The sequence below is a fragment of the Manacus candei genome, unplaced genomic scaffold, assembly GCF_025592945.1.
Source record: "Manacus candei isolate 608988 ecotype Guabito, Panama unplaced genomic scaffold, ASM2559294v1 h1tg000005l, whole genome shotgun sequence".
Taxonomy (NCBI): Eukaryota; Metazoa; Chordata; class Aves; order Passeriformes; family Pipridae; genus Manacus; species Manacus candei.
Window position 1 is genome coordinate 22,725,907 of NW_026138053.1, and position 23,971 is coordinate 22,749,877.

The 23,971-nt window shown below is 39.1% G+C and overlaps 1 protein-coding gene across 2 annotated transcripts in view; it reads left to right on the forward strand.

Annotated features, from left to right (window-relative positions):
* The window catches only part of KIFAP3 (kinesin associated protein 3), a 65,845-nt gene that overhangs the window by 16,866 nt on the left and 25,008 nt on the right, over window positions 1–23,971 (forward strand). The window contains exons 11-17 of one of the 2 annotated variants that reach the window (XM_051806154.1): window positions 10,215–10,315; window positions 14,558–14,666; window positions 15,056–15,168; window positions 16,054–16,219; window positions 16,432–16,557; window positions 16,825–16,923; window positions 18,026–18,111. In XM_051806154.1, the coding sequence (XP_051662114.1) occupies window positions 10,215–10,315; window positions 14,558–14,666; window positions 15,056–15,168; window positions 16,054–16,219; window positions 16,432–16,557; window positions 16,825–16,923; window positions 18,026–18,111 (800 nt within the window). Of the gene's footprint in view, window positions 1–10,214; window positions 10,316–14,557; window positions 14,667–15,055; window positions 15,169–16,053; window positions 16,220–16,428; window positions 16,558–16,824; window positions 17,052–18,025; window positions 18,112–23,971 lie in introns of those variants that run through there. The other variant, XM_051806145.1, reaches the window with a different exon arrangement.

Below are 23,971 nucleotides of genomic sequence, written 5' to 3' on the forward strand. Positions count from 1 at the left end.
GTTGAATCACCACGGCCTTGCAGAGAATGGTTTTTGTACTATGGCTTTAATACTTAGAAATCATGTTTACAGAATGATCTTTCCTTTTTATACATACTCCATGTGAATGCTTTATGTGCCAGTATATGTGAAGCATAGTGGATTAAGGTGAGAGAATTCATGTGAATTCACCAAGTGGTTTAAACTAGACACTTGCCTGAAATGTGGAAAACACAGATTCAGTGCCCTCCAGTCGTCACCTGGGAAGGAGAGACCACAGCAGCACGTTATGGACTCTTCAGTGGAGGTTTGCTTCACTTTCATAGTCCTCTCATTTTGCTTTGCATAGCCTGATTCAAGTGAAGTGGTGTAGAGGAGTGACTTGCTCCAAATATGATAGAGTTTGGTGGTTAGTGTATCTGCTTGTTGAAAATATTGTCACTGAAAGGGGGAAACATAGAGCTGAACTTAAAAGAAAGATGTGAATCTGTTTTCTTAATCCCTGGAAATGTTCTTCCACTGTTGGACACAAGGGAAATGTTACCCTTTTTCATTATTCTTCTCCTGGATGTGTGATTGGTTTCTAAAGTAAATGCCCTGGCAGCAAACAGAAGAAAACATTGTCTGCAAGGAAGAATAAAAAGCCCTCACTTCTTGTTTGGACCAAATCCACTTAGTTTTTCAGTTAAGTGGCCAAACCAAATACGAATTTTTTTGGTACTGCTCTCTTAAATATATGCACAGCTTGTGATCCACATTCTTCTAATAAGGGTGCTATTTTGTGCTGTGTCTGAATGGTTTCTTAGCCTTTGTGAAGTGAGACAAATAGTTGCCCATTCTCCATGAGAACAGCAGGCAGTTTGTCCAGCAGAACCAGCTGAGTGCTGCTGTGTGTGTCATGGCAGGCTGCAAACTCTTCATGGTGGACCCCAGCTCAGAAGCAGCTCCTGGCAGCACATGTGTGGTGGGCAGTACCCATGTTTCTGTGTCCACTCATCAGTCAGTTATCCCTCACAAACGGATGGAAGTGATAGGGAATGTTGCAAAAGCTCTTACTGTGGTACTGTGCTGCTGCTCAAAGACTAAAAGGAGTAGGTTTGGTTCCATGCAGTGAACAATCATTTCTCTAATGTGTGTGTTCATCTCTCTGAGCTGCTGGACAGATCTTAGGTGTACTGAATGCATATTGTCTTGAAATGCCATTTTCTTTTCATTCACTTCCAGTGCAAGCCATGCTGAAAGAGTGAAACCCCATTATGTTTGGAAGTTTGACTTGAGTGTCTCTTTTTGGTTGCTTGAAATTACCAGCTGCTTTTAAAAATGAAAGGCTGAGTGAACACAGATACTGGTGAACTGAAAAGTGGGTGGGTCACAGAACAGTACCAGTTGTGAATCGTGCCCAAGTGCAGAAGGGCTGTGCATCTGGCTGTGAAAGTGCCACACAGGGCCGAGGTGGTCCATCTCAAAAAGATTTTAGGTGATGAGGAACACCTCGGGTGGTGTTTTCCAGTACAGAGTAGAGTGGCTGAAAAAAAATTGGCTTTGTGGGTTTATGTTTAGCCAAGTAGATGAGTGTTTGTTATACAACACTCTGAAATAAAGAGTGGTCAGTCCCAGGTAGCAACAGCATAGTTTTGCCAGTCTCAGCACATACCCAGCCTATGTGCTTTATTCATGAGAGCACCCTGGCCTGGTGGTCTTTAATTTCTTGCTGTCCCAAGACTTAATACCAGCACACTAAGAAGCAGTAGCCACCTGATCTTACACAGAAATCCAAGGGCTGTGCAATAGTTTGCAAACTCCAAAGTAGGTCAGACTTCTCTCAGTTCATTAATTAAGCTGGAGATGGCCAGAGCAGAGGGTAACTTTGACAGTCTGAGTTAGTCCTCACTGAGGAGTCTGTCTTTACTGGGTTCATTGATAGAATCTTTTCTGAGAACTGCTGAAATTCCTCTGATATTTTTCCATTCTTTACAAGTGAGGTTTAATGAGCAATCAAAGAATTGCCAAACAGTTGTGTGTTGGGCTTCTTAACAACCACGTCTTGATATGGTGTGCAGCCAAGCTGGATTATATGTTGACTGCTGTTTAAAAAGCCAAGTAGTACTTTGCTCTCTAATTAACGGAGTGCTGTGTGTTTTTAATGTTCTATTCCTTTTATGAAAGTTTCTTTTAAGAAGGCTTAAAGTAGATGTGTTCTCTTTATGAGTTCACTTGGCCTTTTTGTAATGAACTTATTATGGAGCTTCACACATCTGTTGAAAAATGGAGCTTCTTATAGGCTACTGCAGTGTTTTTTCTGATTTTAATAGGCCTCATTTATCCTATAAAGAAACATACATTTTCTTACCTGATCAAGTGAGCAAACAATAAGGGTCAGATGTGGCAAAGACCCTAACAAAAAGCACATGTCCAGCCATCAGGGTGAGGTAAAGTCATATCGGGATTGCTTGAAGTTATTAATGGCAGTAAAATTTATGCTTCCTCCTGTTTTCCCAATTAAATTGAGAAACTTTTTTTTCCTAAGGTGGCTCTGCAGCAGCTGGTTCCAATACTACTTGTGTGAATATTGCCTGGGGTGTCTCCATTCCTTTATAGTAGAGGCTGGCTGAAGCACATTAAGTAACAGTTCAACTACAGGGACCAGTCTGTTGGAAAGCAGTAATTATTAAGGGATTTATTTTAATGGTAGTTTTTTTATCATTTGTGGTGAGTATGGCCTAGGCTTAGAAAAACCCTCAAAAACAAACAAACAGAAAAACCTGACACCAAAAGAAACACAAACCAAAAACATCTTTTAACATTCAACTTCTAAATCCTTATTAGAAGTGCAGATGGACCCGGCATGTCTGAGTGACTTAAGGAGAGTATTGGGTACACAATGTGTCTTAAAACCCAGCACTTACTTAGGTACCTTCACTGTGGATTAGACAGCAAACTTTAAAGAAAAATTGATTTCTTATTTTGAGAACTATAGAACTCAAAGTAGAGACACATCAGTATTGCTAATACTGTGTTGGAAGCAGAAATAGAAGCCCAACTAACCTTCAGGTAAAAGCCTTCACTATATGACTTTCTGCTCCTGGTAAGTTGTAGTGAGTTATCCACAAAGAAGAACTGAAATCTATGACATACTTTTGTATAAACTTAAAAGTTTTTGAAATCCGTTATCTGAGTTTTTCTGATTCCTTTAACACTGTCCAAAATTGGAAACAGTGTTTTTTCATTTTGTAGCTCTTACAGGTGGAGCCTTGCTAATCTGAACACTCAGGCTCTGACTGTTCAGGTGAGTGAAAGCTCATTGCTGTGGTGTGCTGGTCACAAGTGCATGTGTGTGTTTAGCTGTGTTATTAGCCTTTTTAAGGAAGAGGATAACTTTGGTGTAACAAAAGAAACTAACTTGATGTGTGTTGACTGAAAATCAAAATACTTGTGGCAGCGGCAAGGACAGGAGTGGAGGGATGGCAGCAATTTAAAGATGAGGGAACCAAGTTGTTGGAATTTGCTAAACTGATGAATGGGAAGGATCCCCTGAGCCAGTATTTCGACTGTGGAGCTTACAATATGTGACTGATTAATTCAATGCTTTTAATTGTTTCTTTGCATATTGCAAGGGCAAATTAATACTTAACAGTAAAAAGTAAATCTAGTCTTGTACACGAACTGTTGACATCTGAAAGCTTTACAAAGCACAGCTTGGATGCCTAAAGCATGACAGAACAGAAACAACTAGTTCTAGTATCTTGGAAAATCTCCATAAAGAAGGAGTGAGCTCTTCTGCTAATCTTCCTGATCTGTGGTAACATCTTCATAAAGCCTCTGTGAGGGCCAGGGTGAAAGAGAGAGGAGCACCATTCCAGAGCCCTTGTGAAGGCTGCAGGCAGAGGGATGACCTCAAAGGACCTCATGGAACAATTTGATAATATTGCCCTCAGACCCTTTGAGCTCATGAACAGGAACAGCGTCTCTCGAATAATATGGAGCTTAATTCTTGCGACCTGGAAGACTCAAGAGCTCAGCCAATAATTTAACTCCACTTTTTGGGCTTAGTAAATTTGAACCTCAGCTTTGTACTATAGCATCTTCAACACATGGGTAAAACCAGTTTTTGTATTTCCATGTGGTAAATCATCCCTTTCTCAAGGCTGCATCCTGCATTGAGTTTGTTCTCCTTCAGGCAGGAGCGTGTTGGAGTACAGCTGCACCATCCCCTCAGAACTGAGGTGCTCTGCTGTGGAGCTGGGTTCCTGCACAAACAGGAGCAGGGAAAAACCTCCACCTGTTTCCTTTCCCACTGAATTCCAAACAAGAAGGGGTGTGTTTCGATCAGAAAAGTCTGAATATTTTCTAGTAATTGTAATTGGAGCAATTGCTGTAGTTTAATGAGATATAGTGCAGATATGGCAAAAATTATGTGTGTCCTATACATTTCCTTTTAGTTTATGTAGCTTGGTGGAGACTTAGAGAGCAAGAGCTTTGCTTGGAATTTTTTCCACCTACTTTGGAAGCATGTGTTTTTGAAGTTAAATCAAACTAAGAGCCTCTTCTAATTTCTAGTTTCTTGTTGTTAATTCTTTTTTCTACTGCTTGCTTTCTTTCCTGATCATAGCCTGACCCAAACCATAATTCTTTTGTGGAGAAAAGAGAATTAGCTTCACTTTCTTCCTTCAGGGATAATCCTATTGCGTCCTGATTTCTCTCTAATCTGAACTTCTCATTGATTTATCTCTGCTTTGGGCAGTATATGGGATATTGCAACTCATCAGCTTCCAGTTTCTGTGTGAAGTCACGTGAGTCCAAGTATGATTGGTTGTAGCACATCCTAAGGAACAAAAATGGGGTATATTTTGCTATATAGCCTCAGAAAAGGACATGCCTAAATTTAGGAGTGTGTTGATTACTCAGTGGCTGTACTTTACTGTCTTTTATAGGCAGCCATGCTACAGTCAGGCGTTTACTTTCTGTTTTTCAGTCTGTCTTGCTTAAAGTTCCAGGCAAAGAAATGGAGCCTGAGGCTCCAGATGTGCAGCTTCATTTTTGTCTTGTGCTGTAACATTAGATAACTCAACCTAAATTAGTCAGTTATTAGTCCTTTTACTTAAGATTCATCATTATAATTCTTTCGTTGTTTCCTAAAAAAAATAATTGTATCCATGCTTAGATGAAGCATATACTTAGTTTTTTAAATGAAGGGAAAAAACCCAAAAACTTGACTCCAAACATGGCAATATCAAGGTTTAAAGTTAGGCCTATGGTATGAAGCCAGCTTCAAGTAACATAAAGGTGGCACAAGAGGGGTAATTAGTATGTAATTAATATCATAATGTTTTATTTATAATGTCTAGTCTCGTTGGGTATGAGCAGATTTGAAAACTCTTTCAGGTTCTCTTGATAAAATAAACTGATACATCCAATACAATTTATATTTACATATGTAAATCAAACCAATATGTGTGTAAAGCACACATGGATTAACTTAGTCCAACTGTTTCAGAGCTGCTTGTGAGGAATGATACAGATAGAGGTAAACAGAGATGCCTTTCTGTCCCTTTTTTCCGAAGATCACTGTTACAAATTACGATACATGTGAATAAACTCTTGATTAAGCTGATTTGGAGACCTGATACTCAGTTTGTGACAGTCTTATCCATCTAGATTTCTTACTTGCCTAATTCTGCAGCAGATTAGAGTATCAGAGTTTGAAACTGAAGATTCACTTTGCCATTGGAATAGGTTATTTACCTTCATTTGTGTTCTGGTTTTGATTTACTGTTGTTAATGTTTTGCACATGAGTGGGATAGGGCATATTTCATAACTTATATGGAGACATTGATGATTCCATTAGAAATGACGGCTACTTGATTAACTGACAGTGTTACATTTAAATAATTTAGTCCATGCTTTATATTCTCATTTTTACTTTAGCATTTGAAAGCTGAATGCTGCTGCTACAACTGAGACTGGCATTTCGTTTTTACAGCTTTAGGGCTTCGGTTTTGTTGTCATGGAGCTAATGGAGGATTTTTTATTTTAAGCTCACAAAGTCAACCAAAATGTAGGACCCAATCTTGTGATCAAGAAATCATTTTTCTATAGCTTCTGCTATTAATACCATTTAGATCTTTAACCTTAGTAAGAACTAAACACGGGATTCAGGCGTGGGCCCCCAGAACTGGCACATGGCTTCTTATTAATGTTCAAAGGCTAAAAATCTGAAGCCATTTTGAACTCAGAACCCATCATGTATTTATTTCCCTCTCTAATTTGCAGAAAACTAGTTGTGAAAACAGCCCGAGGGACCTGATATTTTTCCATCCCAGCTGCTCCAGCTGAACTACAGCTGCAAAAAAAATCTTAAGTATTGTTTCTATAAACTGTTGAGTGTATTTTATAACACAATAATTCCCACAAAATCAGTAACTGCAGTTAATGACTGGTTTGTTAAGGCATTAACTGCACTCAGCTGGGAATGACCAATTTCTCTGGAATGGCTGTATAAGGACTAAGGCTAATTCAGTAACACTTTCAAATAATTATTTGGTTAATTAATGGTAAATTCTTGTGGAAATCCTATCAAAGTGCTCGTGACGCTCACATTTAATATCCAATGAGTTCATTATGATTCATGTTTTATTGCCTTAAATACCAGAAGAATCCATAATGACTAGGCCATTATTTTCCAGGGCTGCCCTTTCTGCTTTAGGCCATTTGGCTATTCCACCTTCAGTCGTAAAAAGCTTGATGCTCAAAACTACCAGCATTTGTAGCCACAACTGTCTGGCACCACACCAGATCTTTGGTGATTTTTATGAACACGTTTGGCAGAAATCTGGTTTTTCTTCCTCTTGCTTTTTCTGGTTTAGGGGAATAATTGATGCCTACTGTACCAAGTCATAAGGAAGTCTTCCCTGCAGTGTCTGCTTTTTCATGTGTGGCCTTAAGTAGTGGTCAAAAATAGCAAAAAGGTATCACTTCCATGCTTTGGAAAGCTGTTCTCCAGCCAGATACTGGGCAGGGTTTAAAATTTTTACAGCCAAGTCTCTGTGAAATGCTTGACTCAGGGGGTTATTTGTTAGCATTCAGATGAGTATAAAATAATTAGAAAAAGTAAGCTTTGTACTGGTGTATTCACATAATAGTCAGTAGCTGCCAGTTTTTATTTTGGGGAGTGAAGTACCTATGGAAAAGGATGACAGTTGGCTTGGTAGATTTTTCAGTCTGTCACTTTTTACCCTTTTGTCTGTTCTTCAGCCTGCAGGGTGATGCTTAGTGTTTAAAACTCTTTAGCTGTTGAATCTGTTCCCTTCCTAATCTTCAACAAACTCGTTCTGCACAGTTTTCAGTCAGCTTTCCAACAGGCTGTGTGCTTCTAATGGAGCACAAGATCCACAATTGTGTTAAATGCTGGCTGTGCTTAAAAACAACCACCTCCTCTTGATTTTCCTGGAGTGTTTGATTCTTTGGATCATGAGTTGCTGCTGTTTTACATGAGAATTGGAAAAAGTCAGGAGGTTCTGCTTTTCCTCCACCAAAGTGCTTCCACAGGGAAAGTAGAACAGTGAAACTTCCAGACATTAGCCTGAAGTTCTTTCCTTTCTGGGAAATTGAAATGAAACTTAAGATGCAAACATCATTAGTTTAGTTTAGTTTAATTGCACACTGTTGTCTTTTAGCTTTAGTTCTGTAGCTTTTTTTCATCAAGTTAGTACAATTCAGTTGTGTTTTTTCCTGTTTACTCACAACTGAGAAATACTTCCTTGCTGAGTGTGTGTAATAAGTGTCTGTGACTTAAAATGCTTTAAACCCTTCTCTACGTCCTATATTGACAGTAGGACAGGGGAATTCAGGGAAAATGAGTCAGATGACTGCACAGCAAGAAGGAATTTAAATTCAGCTCTTCTCTTGGAAACTATAGCTGTCTTTGCCTTTTGTGTGTCATGAATTCTGCTTTATGGAACATACTTTGAGAGAACGATTTAAGTGCCAGTTATTAAAAATCAACTCTTTAAGAGTTCGTTCAGATAAAATAAATGTTGGAATTCTAGATATTCTTGAGGTCGATTATCTGGGTGTGTTTGATTACTTTTGGTTGTTTAGAAACTGAAGCAGTGATGTCATTCACTGTGTTGTCACTCAAGGTGTTGTCCAGGCATCAGAAAGATTATTGTGACGGGCTGAGCCTTTGGAAAAAGGGGAGAGAAAATTATGCAAAGAGGTTTTTTTATAAAAAAAAATAAAAGACCTTTACTGCTAGAGCAGGCTGTTATATTTGAAAGTAAGCCACCAGTATTGCCAAATACCAGGAAGCTGCTATTGCTACCAGATTTGTGAGACTGTGTCTTAGCTGATGCTTGATCTTAGCACAAATGGAACTTGCAAAAATGAGGAGGGGAAAAAACCCATGAAGGACAGAAGTTAAACAGGTAAAATTTAGCATCATTCCTGCTGGTGGTCTGCCAGTTCATATGTGCTGAGGGTCTGGTCCAGCTTCACTCCAGTTTGTTTTCCTTGTTGCCATTCTAGGGAGCTTTTCTCCTTTTGTACTGACTTACCTTTTACTTCACAAAGTGTTTCCTGCATTATCCAGCTAAGTGTATTTGTAATTTGAGTCTTGATGTTCAAGTCTTTATAACAGAGGCATGGAGTGAAGTGTTAAGAGCAGTGTAAACAGATTTTTTTTTTTCCCCTGGACCCATGAAACTTGAAGGAACAATTTACTCTGTAAGCTTTTATATTTGTATAGGAGAACCCTTCAGCTGTATGTGTAGGAAGTTTTTTACATGTAATTATTGTTTCCACAATGTTAATAGAAGCAAATAGGTAGGTAAGATGACCAGGCACAAGAGAAGCACAAAAGATAACAAACACTTCAGTTTGTTTGCTTAAAACAGACTCTGTTTATACTTTATCAACTATAGTACAGTCTGTGCTTTTAGTTTAATAGTAGCCAGAGTAGCTTTCACATTTGGGCAGTGTCCTTTCTCCAGCTGTTAAATGTATGGAAGGTTGTGATACCAGTTATGTTTTTTTCAAGCAGGTAAGAATCCAGCAGGATCTGAAAGGTCAGCTATGATTTTAGGTTTGACATGGCTGAGAATACTTCAGTCTGTATGGCAGCTGCCAGAAGGGTTTCGTGGGTCTCCTTTGATAATTCACTTTTGAAAAAAGGCACGAATGCTCATTGTCAGGAAAAAGGCATCATATCCTTGGCTGCTCAGAGGAAATTCCAGCTCCCAGTGATGTATGCAGAAGAAATATTTAACTGTGTTGGTTGCTGTTTGAGGTTTTGATGCTTTGCCAACGTGTTAAACGGATGTTGTTCTAACTTGGCTTGAATAGAGTGGGAGGTAGGATATTGCTGATCAGTTGTGTAAGAACTGTGAATGAATTTGGAGTTGGTCTAACTAATGTAAACATTTAGATAAATGTTGTATCCCATATACAGTCAGGATCCTGCTAATGCAGGGCTAGAGGAGAACTCCAGAGCATGCTCAGTCTGGATTTCAGCAGTGAGTCACAGTCAAATTCACCTGTGTTGTTGTTAAGCATTTCTATGTTTGTCTAAGATGATTTTATAGAACCTTTCAGTTAAATACTTCACGGCCTACTCACATTAACTGCTCCAGTTTTTCTTGAGAGTGTTTTTCTCGTTGCTAAGTGTGAATGTGAAAAGGTACTAATGTCATTTTTGAAATGTATGAAACACAAAAGGCACCCACGGGATAATACCATTTAGAATAGTAAAACAATCAGTATGTGACTTGCTTGAAAGGCAGTGAATTCCTTCCACAACACTTTTTAGTGGTAGTTCTTATTTTTCTCCCTGGCATTGGTACATTCTTTATAATTTCACTTTGAGACAAGCTTGTTATTTGCATAGGAATATCCATAACTGAATCTTAATTTTCTGCCTGGAAACTGAGGAAGGCTTTCTCTGCATGGACTATCATTATTAAACATTCCTTCACAAAATGTATTCCTTGCAAAGTGGGGATAAGGAAGTGTTTTGAGATGCTGGGAAGAGGAGGGAATAGCTACCAATTGCCCTTGTTCCCTTTTTGCACAAATGTGTGGTTCATTTGCACAGGCCAGGCAAGACCCTTTCATTAACGTGTCATTTCTGATTTAAATGTTCCCTCTATTAGCCAGCATTTTTCTACTTTTTGTTTTCTCTTTTTAAGTGTTTAGCTAAAAATACTTCTGTTAATATGTTTTTTTTTTCCTCTCCTTGTAGGAAATGAAAACAACAAAAAAGTAGCGATCTGTATTCTGTACCACATAAGCATGGACGATTGCTTCAAATCCATGTTTGCGTACACAGACTGTATCCCGCAGGTATGTGCTTTTGTCAGTGATGAGGTGATAAAATCCCTCTTTCCCTGTGCAGTCCTTGCTCATGGCAGAGCTCGCACTGACCCCCGCAGGTGACGGGGGGAACAGCCACGGTGCTGCTCGCCATGAACGACCTACTCCTCAGGCAGGAACTGTCCCTCCTGGCTTTTCATGGTCCCAGAAAGAGGAGAGGTGACACATTCCCTGTCAGTGCTGCAAACACAGGTGACCTGATGGATTTCTGCAGAAGATCGGGAATGCTTGAAGCAGATTAAAGCTTGTGCAGCACAGCAGGTCCTTAGGGAACCTTGGGGAAAGTATTTCCTTTACAGTTTTAGAAGGCATTCTTTTCTGATCCCATTGGGTATCAAAATTTCAACGTCTCCAGTGTTACAGGATATGAACTGGAAACCAGCCAAGCAGGGTTATGGTGCTACATGACAATTCCTGTTCCTCCTGTAGACATGTACAACAAGGGAGACTTGGAAGACTGTGGAAGGTTCTTCACTGATCTTTCAGACTACAGTTTGTTACATAACTCGTTGATCCAAGCACAGACACAGTATCATGGGGTTTTGGTTTTTCTGTGTATGTTTGTGTTTTTGAGTATGCATGTTTTGTTGTTTCCTGCCGGTTTTTGTTTTTGTTTTTTTTTTTTGTCTTTCTAAAGTGTCAGATCCTGTTTTACTGATCTTTTTCGCAGGCCTGATGAGGCTGGAGTTGAGAAAGCCTGTGTTGCATAAGTGTAAAAGCTCTCTGGTAGCTTTTTCAGAATTACACCACGGTGTCTTCTTTCCTGCCAAGTGTGTTTTTAACATCAAATGCATCCAGAATGGGAAGTTGTCATGGAAGGTTTCAGGATTTTTCTGGTCATTATCTCATGACAAAGTTGTTGAAGCTTTTCCACATACAAGAGGATTTTGGATAATAGAGAGGGGAGAACTGCTGGGAATCACTAGTATATGTTACAAAGTGGTCTTGTAAACATCTTGCTTTCTTTTCTACTGCAAGAAGCAACTCTATATTAAGGCATTTGTGTGGTACAAGGGACCTGCTTTGTTCTGAGCAGTTATCAACCAAGCTAGAATTCCTGCACTGTGTGTCATGGCTCGCTTGTGATGTGCCTTCAGGGAATCTTGGCATGGCTCTTGGATACAGCTCTGTGAACACTGGGTATCTACAGGCTAGTGGTGCAGGACACGAGTGTGCTGCCTTCACTGTACTTTGCCTAAACAACAAGATGGAAGGGCACCTATGGCTGTTAATGCCTCACGAATCACTCCTGCCAACTGTTCAAAAAGAAGCTGGACAACCAGAGCTTAAATTTCATTATTGAATGTTCAAAATTAAGATGGTTATTAAGGAAGACAGAGGTAGCAGAAAGCATAGGGAAGTGGATAAGGCGTCAGGAAAAGAAAATTACTGTTTTAAAGAGACTCTCTGCTCTCTGATTCTACCCTGGAACACCAAAACCTCTTTCAAGTAGTAGTATGTGCCCTTCTTTGGGTTTGTTTCTTTTTGAGGCGTTCGTCTAAGCTGGCAGATACTCAATAATGAAGGTTTAGCTGTTGTAGAAAGTGCTTGGAAGAATCAGGGCCCCGTTGTAATTTGGAGGGCGTGAGGTGCTGGCCGAGGGCTCGCGCGTGCTGTCCCGGGTACACATCCTCGCGGATGGCAGGAGTTAGTGGGTGCTATTCTAGTAACAGTTAAAAGGGAGTATTAACAGTTCATTCTTGTTTAGACCTCAGCAATGCGTGTTTTGTTTAAATAGGTGCAAATGCCATCCAGATGCTTATAAAAGCCTTTATTGGTAATAACGTGGCCAATCAAAGGGCATGGTTGGGCAGTGATGTCATGGGGATATTTAATATTTCACCGCGGAGCGGTGTGCGAGGTTCTCCGCAGCTCCCCACATGTTTTCCACCCCGGTTGTCCTGTTTGGCCCCTCTTTGATCTCTAAGCTTCTTTTCAGCTTAATGCTGGTAAACGTCCTCTCTTGACAGCACCCTTTGCTCCTGTCCGCCATTATCTGCTGAAGTTCAGAAACCAGAGCATCACTTCAAACAGCGGAGTTGGGGAGTAGCCGGTCAGGAGAGATTCCTGAGGCATGCAGTTCTGGCATAATCATTCAAAGATGTTGGAGCTGGGCTTGGGGAGGGGGTTGGACAGAGGTGTATGTGAACAGAGAGCTGTGGGGGTTGGCCTCTGGTCACTGGTAAATAAGTGAAGGCAGGTGCCAGAGAGTCTAGACACAGTGATTTCAGTCCTGGTCTGTGGTATCTGATACTCAATATGGGACTTGTCTGATTGAACACTACTGCCTCTTCATTGCACATGCTGCAGTCTTTTTACTGCCTTCCTGCTAAATCAGTAAAAGATGACAATGGACATAGTAAAAGCAGAACAAATTTAATTTTAATATTTCCTATTTGGCAGCAATTACTCTTCCTTTTGAAGTGGCACAAGAAGCAATCACATTAAATGAAGACATAATGGGAAACATGGAACTAGTATGAAACTATTATTTTAAAATTTGAACGGCTTTAATTGAAACTGGATATATTTTTTTCTTTTTATAGAGAAGTAGTTCAGTAATTAACAGTGTAATCCCATCTTGTTAAACATCTAATTTCCACAGATTTTGTATTGTGTAAGTAATGAGACTGTTTCCCTTCAAATTATTTGAAGGGTTTTAAAAATCTCTTTTTAAAGGTTTTGTAACAGAAGAGTTGCAGGGGGTGATTTTTGAATGCTCATGTTCTACTTGTTAAGTGGCAACTTTCTTCTCTGTTAATTCATTCTTCTGTGACTGTCAGGCTTATGGATTTAATAACCTAGGGATTTTATAAGTTCTTAAAACAACTTAGAGAAATCTGATTCAACCTTTTTAAGAAAGGGAGGAAGAAATCAATGATATTTTTAAAATCAGTCTGTGAAAGTCCCAGAAAAAAAGAGAAATAGCTATGTTGTAACATAGTTTGGTATTTTATTTTACTTGGGTTCATTTGGAATGACAGCCTTCTATCTGGCAATAGATGAACATACAGAATGGTCAGAGTAAAATGCTTTGGAGTGAAATTCCTGCAATCCTATTGTTCTTATTTTCCCCTCTAAATGTGTTGTTCACCCACTCTCTAGTTTTTAATGCATTACAAACTTGTCTTTCCACCAGGGGGCAAGCACACAAATATTTAATGATTAGTTAATCATTCAATTTAATTGCTTTCTTCTCTTCCCACCCCTTTCTGACACAAGCTGAGCTACATTTTTTGTACCTTGTGTCCCACTTACATTTAGGTTTAGTTTCTTCTTCCAGTAATCTTGGTCTTGTCATGCCACTACTTTACATTATAATCTAAATGTGTCTTATGAACTGAGTGGATTTGAGGAGCAAACAGTGTTATGTCCTGCAAACCTGAGGCCAGCAACTTGTCTGCCAGGATTGGAAACAGAGGGAAAAGAAATGGATGTATTTGAGTCATGGTGCTATATTCAAAATGCCATTTCAATAAAGGTTCATGTTGAACCAAACAAGCCAGATAACCAGCCCAGTGCCAGGTGTATAAAGTGATGGCAGTCCAGTCCATAGGTTATTAGCCTAAGGAATCACTTGGGAATTCACCCTGGAACTTGCTAAACAGTTGGAACAGGATTATAGGTGATTGTCTTCTTATGTTAACATTACCAAAAAAGTAGGATTACTTCTGGGAAGTCTTTAGTACGTGGCAGTGATCAACTCCAGGAATGGAAGCTGCAAAGATAAAGCACATTGCTGCAGATACAGCTAATTTACCTATCAATGTAGTAAAATAATAGTGGAATTAATCTGAAATTAAGTATCTGTTTAGAGTCATATTTTTATTAAACAACCTTGTTCTGTGGAACTACGTTGTGGGGTTTTTTTCCTATATTAAGTCTACCTAAGCTTTCAAAACAAATATATCAGATTTATCACAACTATAAAAAACCAGTAAAAATAAAAATTTCAGTGGTAGCAATAAAATGTAACTTAAGCCAAGTTAATTTAAGGTGATGAGTGACTGCCATTTTTGGCACTTTTCAAGCATTGTTATCCCTAAATAATGGAACTATACATCTTATGCCTTGGACCTTTGTAATTTTTACTGTTCCTGTAGAAATGCTGAGTATTAATTTTAAAAAAGGTACTGTAGTTGGTATCATAACATTGCTTTTCTAATGCTTTGGAAAGACTAATGACTTAAGTGTGCTTGTGTTTCTTGGCAGTTAATGAAGATGCTTTTTGAATGTCCTGATGAGCGAGTTGACCTGGAACTTATTTCTTTCTGTATTAACCTTGCTGCTAACAAAAGAAATGTGCAGCTTATCTGTGAGGGTAAGTGAACTGAGGTATATTTGAGTGAGTTAGAAATGTGTATTTTTAAGAAGAAAATAAATCTGATTGGGTAATGATTGTAAGCAAATGGCCATCTTCTCCTCAGAGTTGGTCTTGTGACAGGAATGACACTGAGCAGCAACGCATGGCCAACACATCTCTTATATGTCCATGTAGATCTGAAAAACAGACTGATGACATCTCTCTGAAAAGCTATGGCTGTGTGGACAACAGGATTTTATCCTCTCTAGATTTTTCACTTTTTCCTTTTAAACTTTTAAAGTTGGTTTTTTTGTGTGGGTGTGTATGTCGATTTTTGACCAGCCAATACTTTCCTGATTTTTTTTTTTTTTATTTGGAGGATTTCCTAAGTATTTGTTTCTTTTCAGGAAATGGTTTGAAAATGCTAATGAAGCGGGCTTTGAAATTTAAGGACCCATTGTTAATGAAGATGATCAGAAATATTTCCCAACATGATGGGCCAACTAAAAGCCAGTTTATTGTAAGTACTATGTATTACCTAATGTGATCTCTCATTTTTTCCTACTGGAAAAGACTGGCTTTGGAGAGCTGCTGTGGTTTGTCTTTGCAGGGTGTCCAGTTTGTTTTCTTGTCTGTCATGGGTTGATTTATGTTTTGTTTTATAAGGCTATCTCAGTTGGTAGATCAGGGTTTAGATGCCCCCATGGGGAAAACAGATCTTAAGTCCTATCCAGTAAGTTACAAAACAAACACAAGCAAACAAACAAAACAAAACCCCAGCTGCTGGGGTGAACATCATAACAATTAAGTTGTCCTAAATTTCTGCTTTTAGACCTAGAGAGCAAAATAAAATGGGGGTTTTTTTCTGCTGTGTTTTGTATATAGGTATTTTAAAATTTTATATACTCACTATTTAAATATTAAGCATGTAAAGCTACCCTTTCAAAAGAAAGAAGGAAAATCAACATTCTAATCATACTGGTAATGAGGATTGAAAATCACATTGTATGGAATTAGTAAGTAGAATCCATTATTCCCCTGTTTATGCCCTCTGAAAATCTTGTAGTTATTTATTAAAATCTTTAGGAAGAGGACCCCATTACTGCCACTAATGCAGTATGGTGTTCACTAACTTCCTTCCTTATTTTATAACAACTCTTTAAACTGTGTGTGTAGTAACTACTTTTGGATCATTTGAACAAATGATCTACATCTCTTGAAAGTGAAAGGTGAAATGTTTTCTTGGATTAGTCATCAACTGAAATTGAAACTGCCTTATTAGTCTCCATTTCAGGAGCAAAGTCTCCTTAGTGTTCTTTTGAGAACTAGCTTTAGTTTGACTGAGGTGAGTTCTTCAGAACCCCGGATTATCCACCTGTAATGGTTGTTGCTGTATTTTCTTTAGGATTATGTTGGTGATTTAGCAGCTCAAGTATCAAATGATGAGGAAGAGGAATTTGTGATTGAATGCCTGGGAACACTTGCAAATTTGACCTTACCTGATCTGGACTGGGAACTTGTGCTGAAAGAGTACAAACTGGTCCCATACCTCAAGGATAAACTAAAACCAGGTCTGTACAAAGTCTGGTTTGTCTTTCAAAGCAGAGTCTCTTGACTCTGAGCATTTAGAGTGCTCAGAGTCAAATCTGTTTACCTTGATAATTTGTGATTGCTAAGGAAAACATAACACTGAAGAACAGAATCATGTCTACAGATAAATATACAACTGCCAGGAGATTAAGAATTCCTGAGAGGTAACACTTCCTGCCTTCTGACTCAGCAGGTTCTGCAGAAGATGACCTTGTTTTGGAGGTGGTGATAATGATCGGGACTGTTTCCATGGACGACTCCTGCGCTGCTCTTCTGGCTAAGTCTGGAATCATCCCTGCACTCATTGAGCTTCTCAATGGTACCTTACTGTGTTTGACTTGACTACTCTGAAAAGCAAGAGCTGTGGTTGGTGTAGCTGTGCTGTAACTGAGTGCACCATCCATGTGGTCTTGCAAGGCAGGGTTAGGTGTTTGTATGTGGAAGGAGGAGCAATTACTCCATTACTGATAGGTACTGATTAGTGACCTAATAGGTTTGGGTTTTCCCACACCTCCACGGCTTTCTAAGCATCAAGAGTTTCTATTTGTGAGATTTGAAATTGTGATGGGTTTTTTTCTCCTTGCAGCTCAGCAGGAAGACGATGAGTTTGTCTGCCAGATCATCTATGTGTTTTATCAGATGGTCTTCCACCAAGCCACCAGAGATGTCATTATCAAGGAAACTCATATCTTTTTAATGGTTAAACATTTAGAACTGCAGCACTTAATTTGCCATCGCTGGTTATTTGCCTCACATTTCTCTTGCATTAAGCCCGTGATCTCAGAGGTTTCTTTGTAAATGGTTTATTTCAGCTGAATGAAAAACCCAAGCAGCCTGGGCTTGTGGAGTGACTGCAAGATTAATAGTAAAGATTAAAAGTTAGTTTGCTTTGAAACAGGGAGGGGCGTAGGAGGGGATCACTGAACCAGATGACTTATTAGTTGCAATCCAGTCTGATTTACTGTATGAATTTGTTTTGCAAATTGTAGTGAAATTCACACTTCATAGAAAAACTTATATAGGGCGTAGGCAAACTTCTTGCATTGCACCATTTATACATATATATCTGTATGGTCTGAAGTTTGTGGGCCTTAACTGGATGTTAAATTCAGTTGAAGAGAACAGAGTGGGTTGAATTGAACCCTGGTAGGGAGAGCAAGCTAGTGATTACTTTGCTAACAATACAGGGAATACTTCTTAATGTTCTTTTTCCTTTAAGCTCAGTGGAATATCTGAGAAGCCATTTAGGATGTTGTTCTTTGTCTCCTGTTTGGACCCCTAGGTTGCTGGCTTTAAGAAAATAAAAATTAAAAGTTGCATCTCTTCCTATATCTGTAGTGATAAAGCACCAGCATTTGGACAATGGTTTTATTGCTCAGATTGAGCAAGTATTAATGCACAATAGATTATTTTCAGTATTTTTTAGACACATACATTGGAAACAAGTAGACTCCCTAAAAATTACAAAAATCTCAAAAGATCAAACCATTACACAGAATCTCTGCCCTGTTGACTGAAACCTTGAGTGCATGGATTTCCTATAACAGATCAGAATGTATTTTCTTTGTAAGGGACATGTAATTTTTCTTCAGCAGTTTTGAGGACACTTTGGGCATCTTAGAATAGGACTTAAGAAAAAAAAAAGTGGTTTGGGGAAGGCTGCTGAACTCTACACGTGATGAAAAATTCCTGACTCTGGTTCTTAATGAAACTTGCAGTTTGAAGAACCCAGGGTTGTGGGAGGAAAAAAAAAAAAGTTGCTTTTATCCTTAACAGCTTCTTTCCAGAAGCCCCAGCATATCTTATAGACCTGATGCACGATAAAAACGCTGAGATCCGCAAGGTTTGTGACAACACTCTGGATATTATAGCGGTAGGTCTGACTTGTTTTTTTATCCTCTGTCCTTCCACAACCTCTTTATGTGAGAATTCTAAAGTAACTAAGTAACAATAACTTGCAAACTGAAAATCTGTGTCATGTGCAACTTTCTAATCATGTAGGTAAAAGGTGAGTTTGCAGGGCACAATGACAATCATTAGTCTACGTATCAAACTTCCAAAAAGTGCATATATACCTGAAAATTCATACCAGTTAGCTCTGCAGTACAGACACTTCTAAAGAGTGCTTTTAGACTTAAATAAATTAATCACATTATGTAAGTATGTCAAGCCCTCATTATTTCTTAGTTCTCCAAACAAATGGCTCTTGTTCCCCAGCAGCTTCTATTCAGCTTCTCTACAGTGCCTGATGCCAGTATTTGTTTCAAAAGGAGAATATGGCAGTGATCCTGAAGCTGGCTGTTTCCTGCTGGGGGTACAGTCACTGTAATACTGTCTTCAGCTCTTGGGTAGGTTTCTTTTAGTTACATAACTTAATTTGTCCAGCCGTCCATGGATCACAATAAACTGGGACAGTTGTATTAAACTGCTAGCTTGAAACAAAGAATACTAAATTACGAAGTGCTGTTGCTTTATGAGCTCTTGCAGTGTGTGTACTCTGCTTCTGGGGATCCTTGCCTGCAGAAGCATTAACATTTTCTAGGGTGTTCTTCATTGAAGTAAATACATGGTGAAACTGATGCTACTAAAAAGCTGCATTACATTGTTAAAATGCCTCCTGGCCTGTTTCATTGACTTGACTTCTATGGGCAAAAAGAATTTCAGCATCTCTGGTGTCTTAGGATTGTACTGACTGTACATCCTTTTTGGATGCAGAGTAACTGTCATGAAATGGAATCCTGTAGCCAAAGAGAACTTAACTGAGTCAAGAGCAGCGGTGTCTTTGACTGCCTTAATGCTTTTCCAGTCATCTACATGGTTTCTTCTTCAGCTGAATCACACATATTGCAGCTTGTTCTCTGAAAAGTTTAATATAGTGTGGGACTGAACTTACACTGCACAATGCTACAGTCTAGTTTGCCTTTTTCTGTTATACTCTTTAGTAATGTCTTCTAATTTAATATTCCCCCTAAAAATAGTAAGATGATGTAACATTTGCTGTGCTGGAATTCTTTTTATCTGGCTCTGTCTTTGCTTCATGGAGGTATGGAATGAAAATCGTGCTCCACTACTTAATGGCAGAGTTACTGATGACATTCATTAAGGGCAAGATTTAAACTCAGATGAATTTGCACTTAGTACTTATTTATGATGGGCATTATGTTCAGCTTACTAAGATGAGTTATTTTCAGGGACATCTCCAGTGGAAGCAGAAGGACTTTTTTTGTCTTCTGGGTGAGGCTGGACAATCTGAGTGCATCCAACACTTGCTTTGCCTTGGGGCCAGTGCAGCTTCCAAGTGACTCACATGTTGATTTGTTCACATGGGGAAGCTTTACAATGTGGTGCACAGTAGTATCTAGTTACTGAAAATTTGTCAGTAATATTATTAAGCAAAATGTATTTTATAGGATCGAGAAGAATAAATATATAAAGACATAGTTTCATATCCAGTATTACCATCTGAGTAAAATGTACTTGGCTTTTTTTCCTGTCCTGAGAAGGGATAATCTTTATGCTAATTCTGAGTCAATGAGCAGTGCTAGGAGACAGTAGGTTATCAGAACCTCAGATCTTGATAGGTGTTTTGCCATTCAACTCTGAGGAATGTTAAAGCAGCCTGGAAACACAGAAGTGTTTGGTTGTGTGTCAGTTTTACACAACCAGTGCCTGCTGAGGTGTCTGAACAGAAATAGTCTCCAAGATGGTGGAACTTCTTACCTGTGCTAATCCCCACCAAGAAAACCTTCAGTTTTCAGTCATCTTGTTCCATACATGCTGACAGGATTAGGTCCTTTGATGATGGAAATCAGAAAATAAATGTTGGAGAATAGATTTGAAAATAATTTCTTCTCAGGGAGACAAATGCTTCTTTCACTCATCAGTGAGCTCTATATAGTGTGATTGAAATAACACTGAAGAAAATGAGATGCCTTATAAGCCTTAGGGGAGAAATGTAGTAAAGTAATTGTCACAGAAATTATGGAAATGTTACACTAGTGATGATTTGTTTAATATAACTTGGCTGGACTCTGCCATTGATGAACTGAAACAGATGTGCTGCTTTAGCACAGTATGCACTGAGACTTGCACACAAGACTTTGCACTGAGACTGACTTCTTTTGTCAAAAAATAGGTCTGTGTTGATGATTTAGGAATACTTCAGTCCTGTGTCATGTGCTGAGTTTTGACACCAAGGAAGTAGGTTAGTGTACTTGTACCCCTAAGGTGGGACAGGTCTTACAGCTTAGCTGAAAGCCTGGAATCAGCAGCTGGTATAGGAGTCTCAAGCAAATTAAGTTCCCTTTTCCTTTGCCTCAGAAGCCTGGACACCTGCAACTCCAAGCTTGTGGAAAAAGATGTCAGCTTATTTGAGATGGTTTTCCTCTGTTCACCTTGGGCAATGTTATCAAGAGCCAAGGAGGTTACTAATCTCTCAGGTTTCTTATTCTTTTTCTGCTCCTACCTCACTTTTATTGCAGTCAAATTATTTTCCTCATTTATTCAAAGGGTATCTAATTAACCATTACCAGATCCTTGAACTCTAGTTTGACCCTCTGTCATGTCCCCCCACTTCCCTCTTCAGTGTCTTTACAGCTCTGAATGCAGACCTGCTGTACCATCTTGTTTCTCTTATGATCAGAAGTGGATCATTATGCTTCCTGCAGAAGTAAGATATCTTGTAGATAGCTACAGCATTGATTTAGGAAGGGCCTCGTGCCTGAGTTGTTTTTCCAGCTTTTGTTCTTTGACCACGTTTTTGTAATAAATGCCAAATAATGTTTGCCCGGTATGGAAAGCATTGTTAATGAACAGCTTGCTTCTTTCCCTGTTAGCTAAGCTCCCTGATGCAAGTCCTCTATGTTGGGGATGCTGGAATTTCACATAAGAAGCAGGAATGTGCTGTGAACCCTCACTGCTCTGGGATTTGGGGCCAGCTGTGCGAGATGTTGGCCAGCTCTCTTAGAATCAGAGAAGAGCAGACCACAGGGATTTGGTGTGGGCTTCATTTGAATAGGCAGCATGCTCTGAAAATAGATAACCTTTGACTCCAGCTTGGTGTCCTCTCTCCATGAAGAGTACTGTAGTCACTCCAGGAAAAAAGGTTCTCCACTTGTCAAGATGCTCTTTCTGTGGTGCCTCTTGTTCCCCATTATCCTGTAGCAAACCCAAGTACAGAGGGGTGGGCAGAGGGCAGTGAGGGAGTGGGGCTGTAGGCTGAGCTGCTGAAGTGTTTTCACTGGTAAATGTGCCATCAGTCTGCTTTGGTGCTGGTAGCCTTTTGTGGCAAAGAGCATTACCCAGCAGGAAAGGCTCTACCTGTAGAGAGTAACCACACTGCAGCAGCATCAGATAGGGCAGGAGCATCCTACTTGTCTTTGTGTTCACATAAACCTGTCTGGGACACATTCCCTTCCAGCATTGGTGCTTGCTCTTTGGAGTTGTAAAATTAGGAAGGTGAGCTAAGCCACCCATCTGTTACTTAAATAACAGGTTGCCAGTGAGATTCCTTACATTCCTCCAAAGTAGAGGGGAAAAGAAGTTTCTCTGATCTGCTACTGCCAGTATGGGAACTTTGTGGATGCTGTGCATTGTATGTAGGCATCTAAATTTGGAGGGCATGAATGGTTACTCTTTTCTTTGCCTTGCCATTAGCTTCATCTCACAGGTTTCTGTAGCTTCCTGTCAGAATATATTTAGCCATGAACCTGATTGCAGGCAGTGACCCTGGGTTGCACAGGTGTAAGTGGTAGAAGGATTTTTTTTTTTTTTTCCTGTGAAGGAATTGCCCACAGGTGGTACTTGCCCTAAGGTGGGTGTGGCAGACACCTGCAGAAGGTGATCCATAACATCTGTTTCTCTCCTTGGTTTGTAGAGGCACATAGTTGAAATCACGTGCCTAACTTTTGGATAGGTAGGCAAGATAAATCTTTTCTTTCTTAATAAATGGTTAATTTAGGCTTTCACGTAAAATGTGTGTTCTGTGGATGGTTCAGTAACGAAGAATTTAACATATCAAGTAGAGCCTTGAACATAATGAGCATCTACTTACTGTATAGTGGTTTCAGTTCAGTATGAGAATCACATCAAATGAACCCTATTACAGACCCAATTAAAGGGCAACCACATTAAAGGGAAAAGGAAAATCTGTTTTTCATCAGCTGTGAGAGAACACAAAGCAGATCTGTGTAGCTCTGTGTTATCCTATAGTGTGTTAATCAGATACAAGGTGTGACGGAAGCCAGTGACAAAGGGGACCCTGATAGGGAACAGACACGCTCTGATAATGGGCCAGTTAACGCTTCATAATATTTCAATGGTTCAGTAGTAAACAAAGTTGGAAGTAGAACTTCAAAAAGGATGGCACATTCCTCACAGAGTCAAGCCATACATCTTCTATGACACTTTGGGATTTATGGAAACCGAATGTTAAAAACAGTGATGTCAGGGAGCTCCAAAGAGAATAAAATCAACCTTCAGAATTCCTCCTTTTATGTTTCTGAACATGCAGTATTTGAGGGAGGGGTGTTGGAGAATAGGCACATTCTGTTCACTTTCTTCTTGTTCTCCCATCCAACACTTTCCCAGTAGCCTAACATTTAAAAGAGCTGGAGGACTCAAAGCTATGGCTGTATCTCCATGATGTTTTCTGGCTTCATTTTTGCAGGAATTCCTTGGTAAAGAAGGGGTGCTTCATGTGTTTAAAAACCAAAACAAAAATACCCCACACAAGATTAAAAAAAAAAAAAAAAAGAGTCTTGAATAGCTCAAAATATAATTACTGGAAGACTTGCAGTGTTTAAGGGAATTGTTTTACTCTAAATGTCTTTAATTTGGTTTCTTTGTGCCTTTTGGCTGTAGTCCTGCATTTACAGCTTTTCTTCCATTCTGATGTTATTCCATTAATCATTTACCCAGTTGGTGGTTCTGCACATTTCTATGGAAAATCTACAGACATATTCTTGATCTAGCAGTACTTAAATGAACTTTTTTGTGCTGAGGTTATATAAATTGTTCTAGATTATTGCAAATCATCCTTTTCTGGGATGGCTGCCAGAGTGAAACTCTTGACAAACTGATCATTGATCTGATTCTGGTGTGGTCACTTCTTTGTAATGTTTGTACCTTGTGTTTCACTGGGAAGGAGCAACCAGAACAAAGTTGCCAAATTACTTGAACAGATAAATTGTGGTTTTTTAATAATGTGCACATATGGTCAATTTTACAACTGCTAATTTGCCATTCAATTGCTAATCCCATTTTCCAAAATTTAGATGAATAATTGAGGAAAAATACCTGGGAGTTTTAAGCCTCTTAATGTAGGTTTGGAAATGTACAATAGATAATAATATTCTGCTCTGCTGCCTTCATCTAAAGGAAAAATCTGTTAGGATCTGGGTCATGTTAACTGATTTTTTTTAAAAGGATAGAAGAAGTTGATGTCTGTTTCTGACAGACCTTCAGCATGTTCAGACAGTGGTGTGGAATGGAGCAGTGATGCTGGGCAAGTGGGATTCATTTAGGGTTGGAACTTTGGGAATATTCAGGCATTTTCAATGTGCAGTTATGGTAAATGTGAATTGGATGATTTAGCTGCTGGCCTTTTGAGAACTTTTAAAGGTAAGCAAGGTAATGTAAAAGGGATTCAGCTTTCCCACAAATTAGTCTAATTTGCTGTTTGTTAAATTTGTTTATTTTCCCCTGCTTCTTTGCAATCATGATTTCTGGGAATA